Source organism: Bacillus rossius, chromosome 6 (assembly GCF_032445375.1).
Source record: "Bacillus rossius redtenbacheri isolate Brsri chromosome 6, Brsri_v3, whole genome shotgun sequence".
Classification (NCBI taxonomy): Eukaryota; Metazoa; Arthropoda; class Insecta; order Phasmatodea; family Bacillidae; genus Bacillus; species Bacillus rossius.
The window spans coordinates 57,543,805-57,567,538 of NC_086334.1; the positions used below are offsets into that span (position 1 = coordinate 57,543,805).

At 43.1% G+C, this 23,734-nt stretch overlaps 1 protein-coding gene across 1 annotated transcript in view; it reads left to right on the forward strand.

Annotated features, from left to right (window-relative positions):
* The window catches only part of LOC134533554 (A disintegrin and metalloproteinase with thrombospondin motifs 2-like), a 79,844-nt gene that overhangs the window by 33,458 nt on the left and 22,652 nt on the right, over positions 1–23,734 (forward strand). Inside the window, exons 2-7 of the mRNA XM_063371091.1 lie at positions 5,449–5,683; positions 9,217–9,392; positions 11,159–11,459; positions 14,697–14,827; positions 18,372–18,464; positions 23,187–23,428. Coding sequence (XP_063227161.1) covers positions 5,560–5,683; positions 9,217–9,392; positions 11,159–11,459; positions 14,697–14,827; positions 18,372–18,464; positions 23,187–23,428 — 1,067 coding nt within the window. The 5' untranslated portion in view covers positions 5,449–5,559. The remainder of the gene's footprint in view (positions 1–5,448; positions 5,684–9,216; positions 9,393–11,158; positions 11,460–14,696; positions 14,828–18,371; positions 18,465–23,186; positions 23,429–23,734) is intronic.

The following is a 23,734-nucleotide window of genomic DNA, read 5'->3' on the forward strand; positions in this document are numbered from 1 at the left end:
TGTTCTCAGAGTGTTTCTGGTTGTTCCTGAATAAATAATCGCTGCATGCATTTTTTTTCGATATGAGGTATGCAATTGTATTCAGAGTTTCGTTGCTAAATTCCTACTACTGAATTAAAACGAATAATGTTATTTTACCAGGTGGAATTCAGCCAGAAAAGATTTATTACTCAAACGATTACTTTGTCTTGAGACAGCTGAGAACACTGACTTGCAATTCGATATTTCTTCTCCTTAAAGGCATAGCGAAGCCCTCCTTTCCGTGCGATCGTGAGTGAGCATCCCGCATTCCACATGAAAAATAAGTAATATTTACCTCAATACATCACATGTTGACATCTGTTAGCAAGAATATGAACTACTTGCAACAAGTTTCTTGTATGATATAAATTTATTCGCGCTGGTGAAATATTAGACATTCTATATAAGTGATTGTTCCAGTTTAAAACACTCAGTTTGCATGTGTTATTAGTCGCAGAAGCTAACATTTATCCTGGTTCGATGCCTGCAGCGTTTTCGAAAGGACACAGCTTTAAGTTCTCCAGCAAGGAATTTTTCTTGATAAAGAACGTATGACCACACGAGAAGAATGACTGTGTCGATAATGCACTACGCAAAATAATAACTAGTGTTCTGCGTAGCAAGTCATTTACGCGTAGAGAGAGCTTAAAAATACATAGCATAACATTTAAAGCCAAACCCACTTAGAAGATAGACAGCCCTGGAGCTATATTCTAAAGAAGTGTGCTGCATGATGTAAATAATCCTCATTTCTTGAAAGTGATTATGTTCATAGATCTCCTGATATCGACAAACAACTTTAATTGAAGGATGCTGACGGTTTAAGGAAGACTGAAGACAATGGAAGTATTATCACCATGAAAAAAGAGAATACATTGAAGCCAAATTCAAGTATATCCACCGTATTTCGGGAAAGTGATAGGCACTTAAAATGAAGCTTGAAGAGGATGAAGAAGCTTCAACGTCAAAGTTTTCGAAATCGTACAGTAACTAGGTGGACATGAAAATGTGTTTGTCGTCGTTTAGCTATGATGATGGCGACATTTTATTTTACGTCATGGGAAGATCCTAACATAAAGTTCTATCGTCTGAAACTGCTAGTGGCGTCCATTAATGGAGGAAACTACTCGCTAAACAACTATGTATCCTTCATACTCAAAGGTCTAAGGGAAGCTGGCTACATATAATTATAACTTGTTTTATTTTCAGGTGTATAAAATTTTAAAAATATATATTTTGGATTTTAAAAATGATTGTTTTATTTCTCGAAATCTGATTTACGGTCAAGAGTGTGTTCTCGTAATAAAGATTCCTTTTTATGAATATGCTCCCAAATTTGCTTCCTTTTGTGAATTTGCTTCCAAATGTGCTCCAAATAAGCTTCCTTTTTATTGTGCTTCCAAAAGTGATACTTTTTTTTAACTGTTCTTCCATATATGCTCCCTTTTTATTGTGCTTTCAAATGAACTTTCATTTTTAAATGAGTATATATATATATATATATGTGTGCGTGTGTGTGTGTGCTTTTTTATTGAGCTTCCAAATGTTATTTTCCATTTTATTGTGCTACCAATTTTGCTTTTTTTGTACGTGCTTATAAATGTGCTTTCATTTTTATTGTACTTTCAAATGTACATCCATTTTTAAATTTTCTTCCAAATACACTTCATTTTTTATTGTGCTTCCAAATGTGTTGCCTTTTCGTTTATTGTCAATCGTTTAAACTATACTCAAGACAAATGATTTAATGGTTTGGGGATGCCTGGTCTAAATGCTGGACATTGGACATGCCTGGCTGCTGACTGGACATGCCTGGCCTCTGACAGGAAATGTTTGGCGCTGTGATTCGAACCAACACACCTCTGACTTCTGGGTTGGAAAACATACCAGACTGAGAATTAAATAAGGTATATAACACATAGCACTGGCTCCCGTGTCAAGACGTATCGCAAGTTTCGCGAATAGTGGGCAGAATGCACTGCACTATTAGTCCACCCACCTCACAGCGGCGTCGTGAGGGAGAGGGAGATACAGGCGCTGGCCCTATATCTCTTATTCACTGGCGGCTAACTTCTTAGAAGAAGGCATCGAGAAGCTTGTGTTACGATATGACAAATGTCTCGACCGTTTTGGCGAGTATGTAGAAAAATAAGTTCATAAGACCCTGCTGTACTTTTGGTGATAAAATTATTATGCTATGTAAATTTGTCTTTTTTATATAGCCCATCGGAGGTTGAACAAAATAGCCCTCGTAGTTTAAAATTATGGTTTGGTAATAAAAAGATTCTATAGTCAACGTTTCTACTCCATTAGCGAAATCTAGTGGCAGGTACTGGAACTAAGTGTGATTCGCGTCCAGAAATGTAGTTGAAAACACGCTTGCATATATTTATCACGCTCGGCATTAATTTTAAGAATTCTTCGTTTAATATCGTGTCCGATTTTCGTATTGTAAGTGTATTTTTAACACTAAAACACACTGATCTGCTCGATGACGAGGTTATATGTTCCACATCCCTGGCGAGGAATGAAAGACTCTCTCACATATCAAGGTCACGCAGAGCAGCCTTCCAGCGCTCGGCTCGAAGCAGACGAACACACAGAGCGCCATTATGTTGACGGCGTGTGCACTGTGCGTCCAGGATAGCCGCGGCCACTGCACGCCTGCAGCAAGCGCCCGGGCGAGTGTGCATTTTCAAGTATGCCTGCGGGTGTTAGTAAAAGTATGGCTCATTAAGTGTTTCCAAACTTTTTTTTGGGATTATGGTGATGGTCAATACACGGCTATTGGTGCACGGTATGTTTTCTTAAATATGTAAATGTTGACCTTTAAATCGGTATATTTTGAGTTTATGGCTTTGATAATATTATTGACGTATGAAGATATAACTCTCGCCTATTAATGAGTGTCACATTATTTCAAAGCGAAATATGTGAAAAATCATATAGTCTGATGTTATTGTACCACTGTCGATTACGAATTACAAGCTTCTAAGTTCCTCATAGTAAGACCAATTTCATATTTACTTAATAATCAAATTGTTTCTGCAATATACGATAACAGATTTCCTCAAAGATTACTTAGATTAAATTTTTTAATATTGAGCTATTTGGCCAACTTAAACATTAGGTATGTGCAATTACATAATTCTACCTTAAATAGGTTAGTAAGGTGTAAATATGGTTTAAAATAATTAATCATTTCACCGAAGCTAATCAAGCGTAAGAAAAGAAATTGGTATTACCAAAACTAAAACACAATATTAACCATCTTGCGAAATACTACACCCAAGAGATATAAATGAGGTCAGTTTGATTTTAAGAAGAAAAGGGCTTAATGACAAATTTATTATAACTAGAGGCGAGAGACTAAGAATGAATGTTATTCTTTTTGAGTTACAGATTGTACTTTATTATGTAAAACGTTCTTTAAGGGGGTGGAAAGAGGGTAAGTTTGGTTTTAGTTAAAATTATTATGCCCCTCAAAGTAATTCACCATGATGTAAAATATTGGGTAAGAATATTAAACATTATAAACCTAAATTTTTTTTTTTTTTTTCATTTTTCGATATTCCTCCTCTAAGGAGTGTAAAAGTAATGGGTTTGGTTTTAAGAAGAAAAATGCACACCTAGTTTCAAATCAACAAAAATAGAAGGTAATAAATCAATAATGAACAACATTCGCCCAGAGTAACTGTATTATTCCAAAGTAATATTACTATGACAAAGTTTCACTTGACACGCCAATATTTTTGGTATATATTTCCCGATGTCACAAACGCAAACATATACGGGTGCTACTGCCACCTGCGTGAGTCCGCCTCATTGACAGCTCCGGCTTGTGAGTACCAACATCATAAAATAATAACTTTATTTTCCAGCATTCACCAGTAGTCGTACAGCTTAAGTCTACAGCGCTCGGAGGCTATGACAAGTAGGCGGGAGTGTCTGTGACGCCTAACCGTGTTGTTGGAATTTGAGAACACGGATGTTGGCGGAAGGCGGGTTGTGAGCGGTAGTCACGACAAGGCGAGGCTAGTGCAGAGTGAGAGTAGCGCCCTTGGGAACGGCTACCGCGGACGCACGCTACACGACGTCCAGCGACTGCTGCGAAGAGCCCGAGCGGCCTCGCAGCAGGGTTATTGTACGTACCAATATTGTGGTACTCGTGTACCATGCACCATTATGCAGTCATGGTACGCAAAATGTATGCGATATGAACAGTCAAACGATGTTTTATTGTTTTTTTTATGAAAATAATACTCTAAATCATATTGTCAGTATTTTAAGTTCATGAATATGAAAGCGTTTATAAATAACTAATTGTGGTACACGGATTTACACGGGTTTATAAAGATTTTCAGCAAAGCAAGTTTTTTATAATCACTACAAAAAAACTGATATCTACATCAAAGTTCTAATTTTTTTTATCTGGCCTTCCTATTCCTATTCGATAATATTGCACAGACTAGATTTAGTACAGAAAATTTGGTTTAATTGCAAGATAAATATAAATATGTGCATAATAGATATAAGATAAATAAGTTATATAAGGTAACATATCTATAACACACGTATGTACCACGAGCCGACGAGACTATATTCTCCCACTGTTTAGTCTTACTTTAGCAAAGAAAACATCCAATTCGTCTTTTTTTCCAGTTTCAGTTACAAGTACGGTTGTATGTTATAGAAACTATTTTTGTTTAAAAATAAAAATTACCTATTTATATTTTTAGTAACGTAGCTTTATAACAGTGAAACAATTTTTGGTAAGGTTCCTTATTGTGTATCAGTAGTATTTTATAATAAAATATTAAAACAAAGAAAGGAATTGGTTGTATTTGTAATGCAATGTTGTGTAATTACCAAAATATATTTTATTATAAAAATATGTATAAAACATTGATGTTGTGTATATCAAATCTAATTTTATTTTAACGTCAATTTTTTTTAAAAAATCAAGCAGTTGAATGTGTTTGTGATTTAAAAATGTATATTCACCAATATATACTATATATATATATATATATATATATATATATATATATATATATATATATATTAATTTGAGACAATGTACTATAAAGATTTGATTATTCTTGATACACAATAAGGAACAATTGCCGATATTTTTTTTTTTTTAATCATTCCAACAGATTTAGAGTTTATGTTCCTGCCAACAAACAAACTCACACTGTTTATAATATTATTATAATAGATAAATTAGATAATATTTCTTTTGATTCATGGACTATATTATATAATCCATGATTAAAGCAATGTGTATTTACATTTTTTTTATTTTTTGTGCTACCTATGTATGTGTCCTTTTGTTTGCATTTCATGGTTTTTGTATATGTATGATTTTGTTGGTATGTAGTGATAGTATTAGTATGTTTGTGTTGATGTTGGCATGTAAATGAGTCGTAAGAGTCGGCGCGGACGGGACGGCCTGTATTGGGCGCGCGGCGGCGCACCGCAAGTCTGGTCGCGCGCCGCGAGCCGCAGTCCCGGCCAGCGGTCCTCGCCGGCAGGATGCTCGTCCTGGCGCGCCTCGTCCTGGCGGGCCTCGTCCTGCGAGCCGCCCCCGCCCCCCGGGTCCTGGACGGGGCGGACTACGAGCTGGTGTTCCCGCGCGTGGTGGGTCGCCGTCAGACAGGTAGGCGCTCGCACTCCAGGTCTTCAGTCCTCCTCCTCCCACCAGGGCTCTGTTCAGGGGACAGGAACAGTTCATTGTTATTTAAACGATTCGATCAACGGGAAATTTTGATTTAGTTCAATTCATTGGACATAGGCCATTGCAGTTTTCCACCGTATGTCACGGGGGAAAAAAAATTGGTTGTCTGTAAAGTCGGTTTACGGACGATAGTTTAACGTGACAACGTCATAACAGAACATTGATGAAATGATTGCATTCTTTTATGGATAAAATTGAATCGTTTTATTTTAATAATAAAATAATAAATACTTGAAATTATTTTACTAGTAATCAGATTTTTAAAATGCAAGAATAATTAACCTTTATTGCTGAAATTGTTGTTGTAATAAGCAATGAAAACCACATTAACTTTTCGTTTCACTTTATAAACAGTCGACGAAACAGTTCACGTGTAGATGACTTGAAATTAATTTTAAAAACTGGCGTTTAGCTATAAAGTTTAAATATAATTACGAACAAGTTTTATATAAATAAATTGTAATCAAATATCTATCATCAATTATATGAATCACCATAATTGTTCAGTTAATTGTCACATAACCTATTATTACTGCACTCGCCGACAGCGTAACGGAACACAGCGTAACGGAACAATGAGCGAAACGGGACACAGCGTAACGGAACCATGTGCGTAACGGGACACTTTTTCGTGCGTGCAGCCGGCGTTAATCGATTTATTAGACGTTGTCACGTCAAAAAACATTAATGCAAAATCAGAAATAAAGTGAAAACGTAAACCTACAGATAGATCCAACAATGAACCTGAACATGTATTACGGGCAACACAACTACTCCAGCGCAGACGAACACATTCGGACAGATGGATATCAGACAGCGCATTAATGCCGTGGAAGGAATTCGGCCGTGAAAAAAAAAACGAACGGACGTACACGGTGGGCCATAACAATGTGGCGTCTTTCTGTTCCCATCTCTCCCCTCTATACGGGGGCCGCCTGGTCTGGCGCTAAGGGTCACATTGGCATGAGCATCACGAGCTTCCTCGTGCAGTATTCGCGGTAATGCGCCTCTGTTAGACTTGGAGTGGTGACCCTTTCATTTTATGATGGGATATTACAGATTAAGGGTTCCTGCACGTCCCTATACCACTTGCAATACCGTATGTTGAATTTTTTATACTTAAAAAACGCCCGTGAAAACACACCGTTTTAACCTTTTTCATTGTCCAATAAATTCACGTTATAGACGAAACCATGGAACTAAACTTGTATAGAAACTTTTTGTTACTCTGAGTCATCCTTAGACGATATACAAATGTTATCGTGGACTTTTCTGTAGGCCTCTTTAATACCTACAGTTCTGTAGTATATTAATTTGATGTACCATCCATGTGTAAGTCAGCGTAAGCCATGCAAGCGCCTTGAAAGCATCTTTTTACGATTTTATTAGAATACCTCAATATTTCTCTACTATGATAAAATTTATTTGATGTATTAAAGACATAAACCTTAATTTTATAACTCTTAGACCAGTATTCCAAGACACAAAAATAAGTTTTAGGTGATGAAAATGCTATAGGATTCCTAGTGCACTATAGGACATGACAAGTTCCTTAATTTTAGAAAGCTAACTGTTGTGTCATATCCATTGCCGTTCTGTTTCCCGAATTCCGCGCATGCGTAGAACGAACGTTTTCGTTAATTTCGTCCAGATGGATGAACCTCATCTGGCGCCATTAACTCGTATAGGTATAGTCATTATTGTGATCATCGTGAGACGTACCAAGCGTGTTTTGTGAGCCAAATGAAATATTATGATAGTGAAACTATCCAGGAATGCATTTTGTACAATTTATTGGTTAATACAACAAATAATAGCAACTTTAAAAGTACTTGAGAAGATATATTTCACGCGATAGTCCTGCTGTTTTAAAACTTTTAGCATAACAAATGTATTTATCGAAATTTGTCAAACGTCCACAAGAATGCAATAAAAATCGTTTATAGCATCGTGCATAACACAGTAAATTAAAACGGTTGCTTTTTCGTTACCTAACAGGGATTAGTTTTGGACACGTTCTGTAATACGGCCTGCAAGTTAGGTTACAGGTGGTGCTTATTCGCTAACTTACACGAATGTCTTGGACTGCCGCCTTTGAAAGCTATTGGTAATCAGACACTTTTGATCTATCTGGAGCTTTTTGTAAATAGTGCGTTAAGGGGGGGGGGGAACCTCCCATTTCAGGTCAAGATTTTATATTTACAGTAAATACAGATAAACTTGTAAACTTTTTCCAATTGTTTAACTTTCACGAAACTAAAAATATATACAGCGCATACTTTTTGCATAATTAGCTGCCAAAATTGCATTTTTAACGTTTTTGGGTTGTACAAATAAGGAGAATTTAATTTATTGCAGAACTGAAACTTCTTAGGTTTAACTGCAATGCCACTGTCTACTTCAAGAAATGGTTTGAATTTCTTTCAGAAAATATTAATTAATTTTACCTGGCATTTCAAAATTCTCAAATTTGTTAGGATTTCGACAGCCAAGAAACATGAAATGATTTTTTGTGATAAAAATACAAACCATATCATTAAATAACCAATGGCATTGCAGTTAAACATAAATGTATCAGTTCTGCAAAAAATTTAATTCTCCTTATTTGTACAACCCAAAAACGTTCAAAATGTTACTTTGGCAGCTAATTATGCAAAAAGTATGCGCTGTCCTATATATTTTTAGTTTCGTGAAAGTTAAACAATTGGAAAAAGTTTACAAGTTTATCTGTATTTACTGTAAATATAAAATCTTGACCTGAAATGGGAGGTACCCCCCCCCCCTTAACGCACTATTTACAAAAAGCTCCAGATAGATCAAAAGTGTCTGATTACCAATAGCTTTCAAAGGCGGCAGTCCAAGACATTCGTGTAAGTTAGCGAATAAGCACCACCTGTAACCTAACTTGCAGGCCGTATTACAGAACGTTTCCAAAACTAATCCCTGTTACGTAACAAAAAAGCAACCGTTTTAATTTACTGTGTTATGCACGATGCTATAAACGATTTTTATTGCATTCTTGTGGACGTTTGGCAAATTTCGATAAGTACATTTGTTATGCTAAGTTAAACAATTAAAAAAAGTCTAAAAGTTGATCAGTGATTCATATAAATATCAAATCATGACTTGAAATGGGATGCACGCCCTTAACACCGGGAAGCCTTATTTCACAGACGAGAGAGCCAAACCACCGATCGTGCATCTTCGGTTTTTTTTTTGTTCATTGTAAATAAATACGGCGGTGTTGATAAAAGGATACTAATGGTCAATTAGGTTAGGTTAGCTACATTATAAGTACTTTAAAACATTGTGGACGGTTGATTTGGTTAGGATAGCTACATTAAAGATACGGAAAAAAAGCATGAACTTCGGGGAACTTCGGGTGTGGCTCTCTCGTCTGTGAAATGAAGGCTTGCCAGGCGGGTGAGGCTGTGACGAGACCGGTGGCGCTGCAGGCGGCGGGCGCTGGAAGCGGGACGAGCCGGCGGGCGATGACGTGAGCCTGGTGTCGCTCAAGGACTGGCTGCTGGAGCTGCGGCCCAACGCCGCCATAGAGGTCGCACCCACGCTGGAGTGGCACTCGCCCGACGGCTGGAGCTCCACCGAGGTTGTGCGGCCGTGCAGCCTGCAGGTGACCCGTCACACACACGCTAGACAGCTGCAGTATTCCTATGTGAATATCTGGCTTTACCTTCCTTGTCACACACATACCCTAGACACCAACACCACACCGGGAAGCATTCATTTCACAGACAAGAGAGCCACACCCGAAGTTCCCCGAAGTTCATGCTCGCTTTTTTTTATTTTTGATTTCACAGTATCTTTAATGTATCTATCCTAACCAAATCAACCGTCCACAATGTTTTAAAGTATTTATAATTTAGCTAACCTAACCTAATTGACCATTAGTTATCATGAGTTACAATGAACAAAAAAAAACCGAAGATGCACGATCGGGCGTTTGGTTCTCTTGTCTGTGAAAATAATGCTTCCCCACCAACACCAGACAGAGGCAATATTACTGTATGAATACCTGACATTGCATTCTCCACCACACACACCCTAGGCACCAACACTAGACAGCTGCAATATTTCTGTAGTAAAAACTGGCTTTGCCTTCCCCGCCACATACAACCTAAACATCAACACCAAACAGCTTCAATATTCCTGTGCGATTACTTGGTTTTGCCTTCCCCGTCACACACACACACACTCACACACAAGACATCAATACCAGACAGCGGCAATATTACTTTACGAATACCTGGCAATGCTTTCTCTGCCACACACACCCATCAACACCAGACGGATGCAATATTCATGTGCAAAGTATAATTCTCAAGATAACAATTTGAGTAAAACTCGTTATTCCTAATATTAGCACTATTTTTAAAAAGAAATTAAACATACTCTTCTGTTTGTTTAGTCAGTACACACATATGCCGATATCAATGGAAAAAAAACTTTATTTTATTTTCAACGTTTATAAGTGAGACAGAATATACCAAACATGCTACTCCGAGATTATTTGTCAGTTTAATATCTTAGAATTAATTTGATACTTATATTGTAATAAAAATTAATTGAATGCAAATAATTTTATTTTATTTTCGTCTAAGTTGAATCGTAAATATATGTAACAGTAAAGTAATATGCGGAAGCGATGTGAGGTGTTGTCGGGAAGGGTGTTGGTTTGGGTTGGTTTGTTAGGATAAATGTAGGTGGAAACTAGTCCAGTTCAGCCGGTTGCTCACCAATCTGGATGAAGGAAAAACAACGTGTTAGTTGAGGAACACATGATCGCCGTAGAGACCGGAAAAATTCGCGGATTCCTTTTCGAGACAGGCTGGAATCCAAACTCGTTCAGCTTAATGCTGCGTCGGTGATTGGACCGCAATTCACCTGAAGGACTCTTGAGCCAATGGCAGACACTCAACAAAAGAAGTTTCAAATCATAAGAATCGCAGTAAAACAAGGTGTCCCGAGTAGGTAGCCAATGACCAGGTGATAGTTGCCCGGGTACGTAGAGAATCGTGGTGTCTATCCTAGTGGTCATTGAAGCCGCGAGTTTTTTCCAGTCCCTAATGATCGGACCAGAGCAATGGACAGTTGTGTCCCATTTACTACAAAATTTCGCAGGGTAGTTTCCCTGGCCGCGGGGTGGGGGGAGGTCCACGATGGTGGAGCAGCTGTTGTTGGCGGGGTTGAAGTCGCAGCCGGCCGCGCACTCGCACTTGTCTTCGGAGCCGCACACCGTGTCGACCAGGTGCATCGGGCACTGCCCCGTCTCGCGGCACGGCTCGCCGCACGTCACCCCTGGGGGCGACAACACACGTACTGTGCATCACCGACTGACAGGCTGCAGAAGCCCCTAGAGCCACGGAGACTGGTGCACAGGTGGGTCGCGTGCGCGGGGTGGGAGACTCGCTGGTGGCGCTCGCGGTGGACGGCGACGGCATGACGGGGCTGGTGCGGGCGAGCGGCGAGGCCTTCTTCCTGAGCCCGCTGCCCGGGTCTAGCGGCGGCCACGCGCTGTACCGCGCCGGCGAGCCGCGGGACCTGTCGCGCGACCAGCAGCCCCGCGCCAGGAGGCAGTCCTACTGGAGCAGCAACGTCTCCGAGGAGAGGCGGCCGCCGCACTCCCTGGACGACGTGGGCTACTTCCTGGACGCCGTCTGGGAGCGCGACAACACGCCTCGTGAGTACAGCACTCTCGCACTCTCGTACCCTCGTGCAGTCAGTGCAGAGATGCTCCGAGAAGCCCTCCACGCTGTGGCGCAAGATGGAGTGTGAGTCAACTTCGTACTGAGCCACGCCAAGGAACAGTACCACTGGCCTTCCCTGCTAAAGGATGAGCTGTAGGAGTTAAACTACTTCCTGGATGCCATGTGAGTACAGTACCGGCTCTTGTACACTTCATACACAGCTACACTAACAGACAGTACCACTGGCCTTCCCTGCTAAAGGATGAGCTGTAGGAGTTAAACTACTTCCTGGGTACAGAGCTACACCAACAGACAGTACCACTGGCCTTCCCTGCTAAAGGATGAGCTGTAGGAGTTAAACTACTTCCTGGATGCCATGTGAGTACAGTACCGGCTCCTGTACACTTCGTACAGAGCTACACCAACAGACAGTACCACTGGCCTTCCCTGCTAAAGGATGAGCTGTAGGAGTTAAACTACTTCCTGGATGCCATGTGAGTACAGTACCGGCTCCTGTACACTTCGTACAGAGCTACACCAACAGACAGTACCACTGGCCTTCCCTGCTAAAGGATGAGCTGTAGGAGTTAAACTACTTCCTGGAGGCCATGTGAGTACAGTACTGGCTCCTGTACACTTCGTACAGAGCCACACCAAGGGACGGTACCACTGGCCTTCTTTGCTAAAGGATGAGCTGTAGGAGTTAAACTACTTCCTGGACGCCATGTAGGAAGTACAGTACTGGCTCCTGTACACTTCGTACAGAGCTACACCAAGAGACAATACCACTGGTCTTCCCTGTTAAAGGATGAGTTGTAGGAGTTAAACTACTTCCTGGACGTAATGTGAGTATAGTACTGTCTTCTATGCAGTCAGTACACACCTACATCGCGACATAGGTATGCATATCTCAACAACATATTGTTTTTTATGTTTGGTGAAATAAAGTGCATCTAGTATTACCAATAATTTTTAAGTTTATCAGATTACTGAAAGTTGTACGAAACTACCAATTTGCTAATTGAGTTGGGCCAAACAATATAATTTTTTTTTGCAGCAAGTAAATGCATGTTTCGTCAGAGACAAAAAAATATTAATGTATTGCATTTTTAGGCTGGTCAAGCAGCATTGCCCTATAAGTATGTGACATACTAGGCTCAACCACTCAGTTCCAAGGATAACCTCTATAGTGTTCATCAATACTTTCCCACTGAAACAGAATATACACAACAAAAGTATTAATGTGTTAATAAAACATTGTAACTATAACTAAAATTATGTTATATTCGCATATTATATATGGATGTCTTAAGTGTATAATTGTCCACTATTAAAAGCACTAACTTTTGGAAAATGTATTCATTTCTCACTCTTGCACTCGAATTTTACATTTTCGGTACAAGTGAAACCTCTGCTTTGCCTACACAGTGCAGTGCAAAGTAGCCGTAATCACTCCAGATAAATGATGCGATGGTTCTTTACTACAGACCACGGCCGATTTCTTCCCCACACTTGGCGTATACCGTATGTTTCCGTCTCTAAATACCTCGTCGACTAGATGATAAACCTGAACACCTTTTAATACTAGGTATACTCGGTGGCCGTGAACTCTTAGGCATTGCACTCAGTGGCGATGTACTGGGGTTTATCCTAACAGCTTAGTATTACTCAAGTGTGTTCAGCTTTCAACGTTCAGAGCCACTGTAATCTTGGAGGTCCCATCACCTTAAGCCCCTGCGCATACTGCGGGACGTAAAACTCTCTAACAAAACCTTTATAGCCTCAGTGTGTTGATCAGTTTTAGCTCCAGCTTGGTTGCGGCGAACGGGTGAGTGTTAAATGTAGTGCTGCACTATCGACAATATTCTCAGACAAGTTTCTTATTCAGACAACACCGAGATATGGTATGCTATAAACTGTATTTTCATTACAGCAGGCCCATAGAAAGTTCCAGGCGACATATATACGTACCATTCTTAACGCGAAGCCTTTTCGTGGTGTTTCATGTACTATCTATAGGTTGGCTTTTGAAGCTGGGTTGATTCACTTCAAAATTGTGGATAGTATTTTTTTAAATCTAATAAATGTTTCAGGTTATAAGCCCATAGGCGGAGTATTCTTCAGTGCTTACCTCAACTTCCAAATTCACTGGGACTCCTCAGTCACCGAAAATACATGTGGTCTGCCAGACTAGGACCCGAGCTGTGTTGCCAATCACTGCATCCGCTCATCAAGAGTATGGACATCCCATGATAGGCTTCCTCCAAGCGTTCGAGCCAACCACTGCCATCAAAACACCAGCTCCAATCTGATCCCCTTGGCTTTAAAGATACTTGCATTATATTAATTGGATCAGCCCGTGGCACTCCTAGTTTCCCATGGCACTGTAAGTATCTTCCAGGTGGTGAGTTTTAAACTAAATTTGCATACGACCAGCATAACCAAGATTCACTTGTAATGAGGAGTAATTGTGTGAACACTCGATTACCATGCTAAGCGGGTCAGTCCACCTCCGATACTCCACTTGCTATAAGCTTGCAGCCGTTACGATCCGACCAGCGCCACACACCTCGAAATCAACTCACAACCCTCCACGTTGAAAGGGGCTTGTGGGACCACAAACACATGAGTTTCTCGAGGTGTATCCCCCCTCTAGGCTGCTCCATCGAACCAGTTAGTGGGTGTGAAGGCCTGGCTAGAGCCGCTCATCGCACCACTCACGCCAACTCTGTCCACGATACCGAGGGATAGCCTTGGATGCAACGTCAACATACCATTGGGATGGGACATGCAGCCTTTTGGCCAGGTCAGGAGAAATATGGAGCACAGAAGACATGTCCAGTTCTCGCCCTCCTGTTCCAACATCAAAATGTTATGTTATGGAGACACCACCTGAGAGCTCGGGGGGTTCTAACACCCTCCCACCACTCTCCCTCGGGTGAGTTTTTTGTGACATGCTGCCCACAGATCTCACCAGAAGATTCTTCTCTACTGCAATTGGGGATGTCTGAGGAATGGGGATCTCCACAGAGCCCTCTTTGGTAAACGCTACTTGCAGCACGAGGGAGCAAAGGATGGCCATAAGGGACGAGAGGCACCCTGTCTGTGAACCTGTTGGATTCCATCTCTGATAGTGGATCCGGCAGCATCTCCGACTCCTCAACACTCTCCCAGAAGTCCCAGGCAACGGACTGACGTACAGAGACGCAGAAGTGACGGGTTGGTTTCAGAGCGCCACGCCGTGTCGGCGCAGAGCGCGCCCCCCAGGTGGCTGGAGCTGGCCCTGGCAGTCGACCACTCGGTCATCAGCTTCCACGGCGCCGACCGCGCGCAGCACTACGTCATCGCGCTCATGAACATCGTGAGTACCGTAGTTGCGGCGCCTCGGCCCGTCTCTGGACACGAGCCGGCGGGGTGGGTGGGCGGGGCCCCCAGTGAGCTCTGAGCACGAGGTGGGAGGTGAGGAGGTGCGAAGTATGAGCTAGAAGAATATAGCAAATATGTAGGAGATACCGTGTAGGAGGTGAGCGTAGAAGATAGGAGATGGATATTGCTCTGCTGTTAAAGGTGCCAACAACTGTTCCAAGTGAAACTTGCCTATGTCCTTCAATCTGATGATTGCATTTTTTAAATAGTTATTCAGTGTTCCTAAAAAAAACTAATTTGGGAATTGGGGCATGTGATATTACGTAACTGTAGTTCTCAGGCCCTTGTGTAAACTTGAGCCTTTTAAAACTTTCAAAACATAACAAACACATGACAGGCCATTTTTTACTTTATATATTAATTTTAATGGTATTATATATAGTTATTAAATTATATCAACATATAGGGGCAACTTGATCATTGTTCCAATAAACAAGTTTGTGGGAAAATTAAATAAATCTGTTCAGTAGCACAAATTTCTGGCAGTTACAACCCAAACTACATCTCGCTTTTGAACTTAGATAAGAGTGCACTAAATTTTAAATATTTACAGAGCACTGTGTATGAAAAATCTAATTTAGAAATTTTATTGGGCATTTAGTTTACTTTTCCTTGGACGTTTCAATTGTTTAATTGGTGAGCGGATATGTGAAAAGAAAAAATGTATTAATGAACTAACAGCTTTTCTGTCACCTGTGGCGCCAGTGATGAATTTCAATCAAATGTATAGGTCCGTCAGATACAATGAACAGTGTACACCAACTACATATAAAAAATATAATAAAAATTCAGTTTGTCCTCTGTGTGATTTCACACATGCCTTATAGACGATTACAAATAAACGGCAGCCAGATAATTTTATTTTTACAAAGAAACCGCTTCAAAATATAATTTTTAATGATGGTGTCCGAAAATGACCTACATTATTTTTAAAAATAGAGTAATATTTTCATGAAATATATAATTGGAGTTTACACGCTACTCATCGTGCCAAATATGATCACTATTTCAAAGATATCGTTTCAGAAAATGCTGTGAGTACTGCTCTCCTGACATGCAATAAAGTAATACGCAACTGAGGTCTATCCAAATTCTTGGGTTATTTCCTGTTCGAACAAGTCACGCGTATGCGCAGAGCACCCAACGCAGGTGGACGTGAGGTGAGGAAACTAATATTACAGTCAAGAAGAGCGAAAATAAACTTATTGTTTAAAAAAATGAAAAGAAAAAACTATTTTATCGTTTAATAAAGAATAAACTAGAAATTTAAAAAAAATTAAATTTAAGTTTTTTTGTTCAACAGCCAAATAATCAACCACAACTCTGTATAACTAAAAAACGTGGGGTGCTTGAAATCATTATTTGTCTTAAATTTTCTATTAGTAATAACAATATGATATGTAATAGATTTTCTATCGCTTATTTTAGGATATAGTCATTTCGAAAATGTTAGGATATAGTCATTACGAAAATGAATATGAACTTAATAACAATAATGGACTTAAAATTAGTAATGGGGTGCTTCAGAGGTGCAATCTGTAGTATTCGTAATTGGGTACCGCGGAAATGTACCCGGGGGGGGGGGGGGGCCGATAATTTTGCAAGTGAGGTTAACCGCCACGTAATATTTGGATGCGGTTCCCTTATGCTGTACACTGCCCATGTGTTGGCATACATGCATGCAATAAGAAGAAAACTTTGAAATATACAGAAAGTAATCCATAAGACATAGTTTTGACATCAAACACGTTTCACAGTCACGCTTTTGCAAGTGCAAGCAGGCGGCCCCCTTAGTGAGGGGCTTCTTAATTCCAGGGGGGCCCGGGCCCCTCTGCCCCCCCCCCCCACGATATCTACGTTCAGGAGATGCTTGATATAATATGTCTTAAAGTTTCTATCGCTAATTTTAGGGTATAGTCATTACGAAAATGAAAGAAGAGAGCACCCCACGCTCTTAGTTATACAGAGTTGTGGTGCATTATTCGGCTGTTGGACAAATTAATTTAATTTTTTTTTTGTTAGTTCATGCAACGATAAAAGCGTGTTTTTTTAAGCTATAATTTTATTTTATTCTTTTTAGTCTCAAAATGAAATAAAAAAATTTAATATGAGTAACTAAAACAAATTTATAATACTAAATATTAGTGATTAAAGTATTTATTTCTTACATTGAACTTAAAATTAGTCATTAATATTCACGTAATCAAGTCATTTCAGATAATGCGTCAACATTACATGGAACTGTTCTTGTTGTCTTAGAGCAATCAAGTTTTTCTACTTGGAGACCATTCAGTGACTTTACGGGACTAACAGCTACATAAGCCTGTCCGGCAGCAAAGAGACGCGATCCCAGCCTTGCATTTTATGCACGGTAGATGCCCAACTCAGTATTAATGGCAACATTCGCCTTTCAGCAGTGCCATAGCTTTATTTCGCTGGAAACTGGATGGCTATTGGTTTAATTATATGTATACCATCTGTGCCGAAATCGACACGGACTGATGGAATGTCCGTATCATACACTTGATCAAGCCGGAAAAGTGGCCAGATAATTTCATATATAGTACCCATATTGCCATTGACGAACCCCGACATGGGAAACACTCTGAATTAAAAGTTTTTTTTTTAATTTTCGAAATTTAGGAGAATTACACCCACTCTCCTTTTTACCCGGGCACATTTTCCACCGAAACCCAACCTTTTGAATCGGAAACACTTCAAATCAAAATATCATTGAGTTTTAAAATTTTCGAAATTTTGGGTCTTTAACTCCCTCCCCCCTCTTAGATAACAGTCGACCCCGGGGCAAATTCCCAGCATGCTCCAACCTCATGGATATACAAAAAGTCTGGTTATTACCCATAGCTCGAAATAGTGGTGTTTTTACCCTCTGACCTCCCCCCTCCCTTAACATTAAGCTCTTAAATTATCAAAATAGTGTATTGTCACAGGTTCTTTATATGTATGCAAAATTTAAACACATTTTGACGGCTAAAAGTGGGTAAAAAAATTGAATGGAAAGATTTTATTACATATTCCATTTATTCATACCTATATGCAGGTGAAGCTAAGCGTGGTAAAAAAAAAAAAGAACTTTGTTGTTAAGCATGAACAAAAGTTAGGGTCTCTAAATTATCAAGTAAGGTTTTAACATAGGAAAAAGTATGGCACGTAAAGTGCAAGATTAATTGATCAATGTCAGTGATCACAGTTGGATAAATATAACACAAGTTTTTCAGTCGAGAATTTCATCAAATTTTTTAATGAAACATTCTTGGTGGAATATGGATTATAGTAAAACATTATTTTAATTTTCTACGTATTTTTTTTTCAATATTCAAATTTTAAAGTATAAGAATCATTAACTTTGTAACATAAAATAATCTATTTTTTTAACTTATTTGTATTAAAAAATGTGTGTGGTGTAAATATAAGATTGTAATTAACTGAGTTGTAATAATGCGTCTTTTTCTGTTCAGGTTAGTGCCATATACAAAGACTCATCACTGAGCTCAAACTTGAAATTGGTGATAGTGAGGATGATCTTTTACCAGGATGAATCTCTTAGCGAGGTGAGTGCAAAATTACTGCACTGTTTTCTACTGAGTAAATGTGAGTGTGCTTTTGACAAAACTTAACATCGGCTATATCAGGGGCAATTTATGTGAAACTTGCTTTGGCTGTAAATAACTTTTTCAGTGTATGTGTGTGATCTGTTTTGAAGCTGTGCGCTCAATTTTCAGACGCAGCATGATAAATCGTAGCTATTTTGGCCCTAGGTGATTGGGGATAATGTACCTAATGTGACCATAGCATAGGTGGTCTAGGATCAGTGTTCTTGACTTCTATCTCTGATGGGTTGGAGTCCTACTTCGGCCATATAGGTTTATAGGTAATTGGTTTTCAAGCTGTCCTTTCAAACACATCTGTCAACACATTCTGTCAAATAAAAAACTATAAGTTTCAGAGTTAACTGTTGTATTCTTCAGTGCAGCTGAAAAGAGAAAATAAATTTATTGGGCAATGTATCAACTACGAAGCAGCCTGCTAGTTTTTGTGGAGATTGGCGACAACTTACAGTACATGAGTTTAAAGTTATTCATTATCTGGAGAAGGCTATAATTCATTTAACAGTGCATTTGGAAGCAAAGATGCAGCGCAAGAAGTTAGGTTATGCCCACCATTTCGGAGATTTATAATTTTGATTCCTCTCTATTTTAGGTAGTTTATTTAACTTGATTGTAAAATCTGCCCGCTTTTAAGCCTGAATTCGTCCACATAATAGCGAATTTATTTACAGCATTCCTCTGTATCACGAGAGGTTTGACTCCTTAGAATCTCGCTGTTACATTTGTGGGCTAGGAACTTAGTACGAACGTGCGATATTTGCACAGCAGTTTTCTCACCAGCTGCAGTAGGAAAGATGGTTAAAGGGTGGTGACGTCCACTCAGACATTTGCTTTCTGCTGTTTCTTGCTTGACACTCCAGCCACCAATTATGCTGTCCCATTCAAAACCACGATACGGTTTGTTAATTGCCCCCTTCCATTCAATTCTTGTTGATAATCATATTTGCATTATGATTTAATGAATTAATACTGTTTATGTAATCATTAAACAACTTACATTTTAGCTGGATTTTGTATAACAAGTTTTAAAAGAAAAATAACTTTCAATTCAATAGAGATAATTATATTCGAACTAAGATGGCAGGGTGAGAGGCCATACTTGAAACAACACTATGATTAATAACTGATTTGTATGGATTTCTATCGTACAAGAAAGAGACCTAAGAGTATAAAGCTTGGTGAGGAGTCCGTATAACTTCACAGCGTGCCAAACATGGACATGTGATATGGACAGGTGCAGGAGAGAAACTAGAGTGGATGAACGCGTGGAACCAGAGACTGCTGTCGGGGCTGTCTCCGGACGAGCGCCATGTGTTGCCACGTGGTCAGACAGCAGGACTGTGATGGCGAGGGCTGTTGGGCAGGTGCAGGAAGGCAACTCCAAGAGGTCCCTGGAGCGCGTGAACGCGTGGAACCAGAGACTGCTGTCGGGACTGGCTCCATGTGTTGCCACGCGGTGAGACAGCAGGACTGTGACGGCGAGGGCTGTTGGGCAGGTGCAGGAAGGCAACTCCAAGAGGTCCCTGGAGCGCGAGAACGCGTGGAACCAGAGACTGCTGTCGGGACTGGCTCCATGTGTTGCCACGCGGTGAGACAGCAGGACTGTGACAGCGAGGGCTGTTGGGCAGGTGCAGAAAGGCAACTCCAAGAGGTCCCTGGAGCGCGTGAACACGTGGAACCAGAGACTGCTGTCGGGCCTGGCTCCATGTGTTGCCACGCGGTGAGACAGCAGGACTGTGACGGCGAGGGCTGTTGGGCAGGTGCAGGAAGGCAACTCCAAGAGGTCCCTGGAGCGCGTGAACGCGTGGAACCAGAGACTGCTGTCAGGGCTGTCTCCATGTGATGCCACGTGGTGAGACAGCAGGAGTGTGATGGCGAGTGCTGTTGGGCAGGTGCAGGAAGGCAACTCCAAGAGGTACCCTGGAGCGCGTGAACGCGTGAAACCAGAGACTGCTGTCGGGCCTGGCTCCATGTGTTGCCACGTGGTGAGACAGCAGGACTGTGACGGCGAGGGCTGTTGGGCAGGTGCAGGAAGGCAACTCCAAGAGGTCCCTGGAGCGCGTGAACGCGTGGAACCAGAGACTGCTGTCGGGCCTGGCTCCATGTGTTGCCACGCGGTGAGACAGCAGGAGTGTGACGGCAAGGGCTGTTGGGCAGGTGCAGGAAGGCAACTCCAAGAGGTCCCTGGAGCGCGTGAACGCGTGGAACCAGAGACTGCTGTCGGGACTGGCTCCATGTGTTGCCACGCGGTGAGACAGCAGGACTGTGACGGCGAGGGCTGTTGGGCAGGTGCAGGAAGGCAACTCCAAGAGGTCCCTGGAGCGCGTGAACGCGTGGAACCAGAGACTGCTGTCGGGGCTGGCTCCATGTGTTGCCACGTGGTGAGACAGCAGGACTGTGACAGCGAGGGCTTTTGGGCAGGTGCAGGAAGGCAACTCCAAGAGGTCCCTGGAGCGCGTGAACGCGTGGAACCAGAGACTGCTGTCGGGCCTGGCTCCATGTGTTGCCACGTGGTGAGACAGCAGGACTGTGACGGCGAGGGCTGTTGGGCAGGTGCAGGAAGGCAACTCCAAGAGGTCCCTGGAGCGCGTGAACGCGTGGAACCAGAGACTGCTGTCAGGGCTGTCTCCATGTGATGCCACGTGGTGAGACAGCAGGAGTGTGACGGCGAGTGCTGTTGGGCAGGTGCAGGAAGGCAACTCCAAGAGGTCCCTGGAGCGCGTGAACGCGTGGAACCAGAGACTGCTGTCGGGCCTGGCTCCATGTGTTGCCACGTGGTGAGACAGCAGGACTGTGACGGCGAGGGCTGTTGGGCAGGTGCAGGAAGGCAACTCCAAGAGGTCCCTGGAGCGCGTGAACGCGTGGAACCAGAGACTGCTGTCGGGCCTGGCTCCATGTGTTGCCACGTGGTGAGACAGCAGGACTGTGACGGCGAGGGCTGTTGGGCAGGTGCAGGAAGGCAACTCCAAGAGGTCCCTGGAGCGCGTGAACGCGTGGAACCAGAGACTGCTGTCAGGGCTGTCTCCATGTGATGCCACGTGGTGAGACAGCAGGAGTGTGACGGCGAGTGCTGTTGGGCAGGTGCAGGAAGGCAACTCCAAGAGGTCCCTGGAGCGCGTGAACGCGTGGAACCAGAGACTGCTGTCAGGGCTGTCTCCATGTGATGCCACGTGGTGAGACAGCAGGAGTGTGACGGCGAGTGCTGTTGGGCAGGTGCAGGAAGGCAACTCCAAGAGGTCCCTGGAGCGCGTGAACGCGTGGAACCATAGACTGCTGTCGGGCCTGGCTCCATGTGTTGCCACGTGGTGAGACAGCAGGACTGTGACGGCGAGGGCTGTTGGGCAGGTGCAGGAAGGCAACTCCAAGAGGTCCCTGGAGCGCGTGAACGCGTGGAACCAGAGACTGCTGTCGGGCCTGGCTCCATGTGTTGCCACGTGGTGAGACAGCAGGACTGTGACGGCGAGGGCTGTTGGGCAGGTGCAGGAAGGCAACTCCAAGAGGTCCCTGGAGCGCGTGAACGCGTGGAACCAGAGACTGCTGTCGGGCCTGGCTCCATGTGTTGCCACGTGGTGAGACAGCAGGACTGTGACGGCGAGGGCTGTAGGGCAGGTGCAGGAAGGCAACTCCAAGAGGTCCCTGGAGCGCGTGAATGCGTGGAACCAGAGACTGCTGTCGGGACTGGCTCCATGTGTTGCCACGTGGTGAGACAGCAGGACTGTGATGGCGAGGGCTGTTGGGCAGGTGCAGGAAGGCAACTCCAAGAGGTCCCTGGAGCGCGTGAACGCGTGGAACCAGAGACTGCTATCAGGGCTGTCTCCATGTGATGCCACGTGGTGGGACAGCAGGACTGTGAGGGCGAGGGCTGTTGGGCAGGTGCAGGAAGGCAACTCCAAGAGGTCCCTGGAGCGCGTGAATGCGTGGAACCAGAGACTGCTGTCGGGACTGGCTCCATGTGTTGCCACGTGGTGAGACAGCAGGACTGTGACGGCGAGGGCTGTTGGGCAGGTGCAGGAAGGCAACTCCAAGAGGTCCCTGGAGCGCGTGAACGCGTGGAACCAGAGACTGCTGTCAGGGCTGTCTCCATGTGATGCCACGTGGTGAGACAGCAGGAGTGTGACGGCGAGTGCTGTTGGGCAGGTGCAGGAAGGCAACTCCAAGAGGTCCCTGGAGCGCGTGAACGCGTGGAACTAGAGACTGCTGTCGGGCCTGGCTCCATGTGTTGCCACGTGGTGAGACAGCAGGACTGTGACGGCGAGGGCTGTAGGGCAGGTGCAGGAAGGCAACTCCAAGAGGTCCCTGGAGCGCGTGAATGCGTGGAACCAGAGACTGCTGTCGGGACTGGCTCCATGTGTTGCCACGTGGTGAGACAGCAGGACTGTGATGGCGAGGGCTGTTGGGCAGGTGCAGGAAGGCAACTCCAAGAGGTCCCTGGAGCGCGTGAACGCGTGGAACCAGAGACTGCTGTCAGGGCTGTCTCCATGTGATGCCACGTGGTGGGACAGCAGGACTGTGAGGGCGAGGGCTGTTGGGCAGGTGCAGGAAGGCAACTCCAAGAGGTCCCTGGAGCGCGTGAACGCGTGGAACTTGAGACTGCTATCAGGGCTGTCTCCATGTGATGCCACGTGGTGGGACAGCAGGACTGTGAGGGCGAGGGCTGTTGGGCAGGTGCAGGAAGGCAACTCCAAGAGGTCCCTGGAGCGCGTGAACGCGTGGAACCAGAGACTGCTGTCGGGGCTGGCTCCGGACGAGCGCCACGACGTGGCCGTGTGGCTGACGCGCCTGAACCTGGGCGGGCCCTCGGGCTACGCCCCCGTGTCGGGCGCCTGCGACCCGGCGCGCAGCTGTGCCCTCAACAGGGACGAGGGTCTCACCAGCGCCTTCATCATCGCGCACGAGGTGGCGCACTTGTGAGTCTTCCTCTGCGACGAGCGGGGGTCCTGGGCGCTATGTTTCTCTTACTTTCCCTAGCGTTCATCGGCAGAACTACATTCTAACAGCCGGACCTGTTTGTTGAATCCCATACTTGCTAGTGAGTGTTCACGACGCAAGAAGTCAGGAATTATACATTAATGATCATTACATTACTTTTAAAATAATCAGTTAAGAAAATTATATCTAGCGGCACAATTTGCTGAATAACACGAGTTATATTAATAGTAATACAGAGTGTAACATACGAATAAATCCCGTAGACTAAACTTTATGGAATTAAT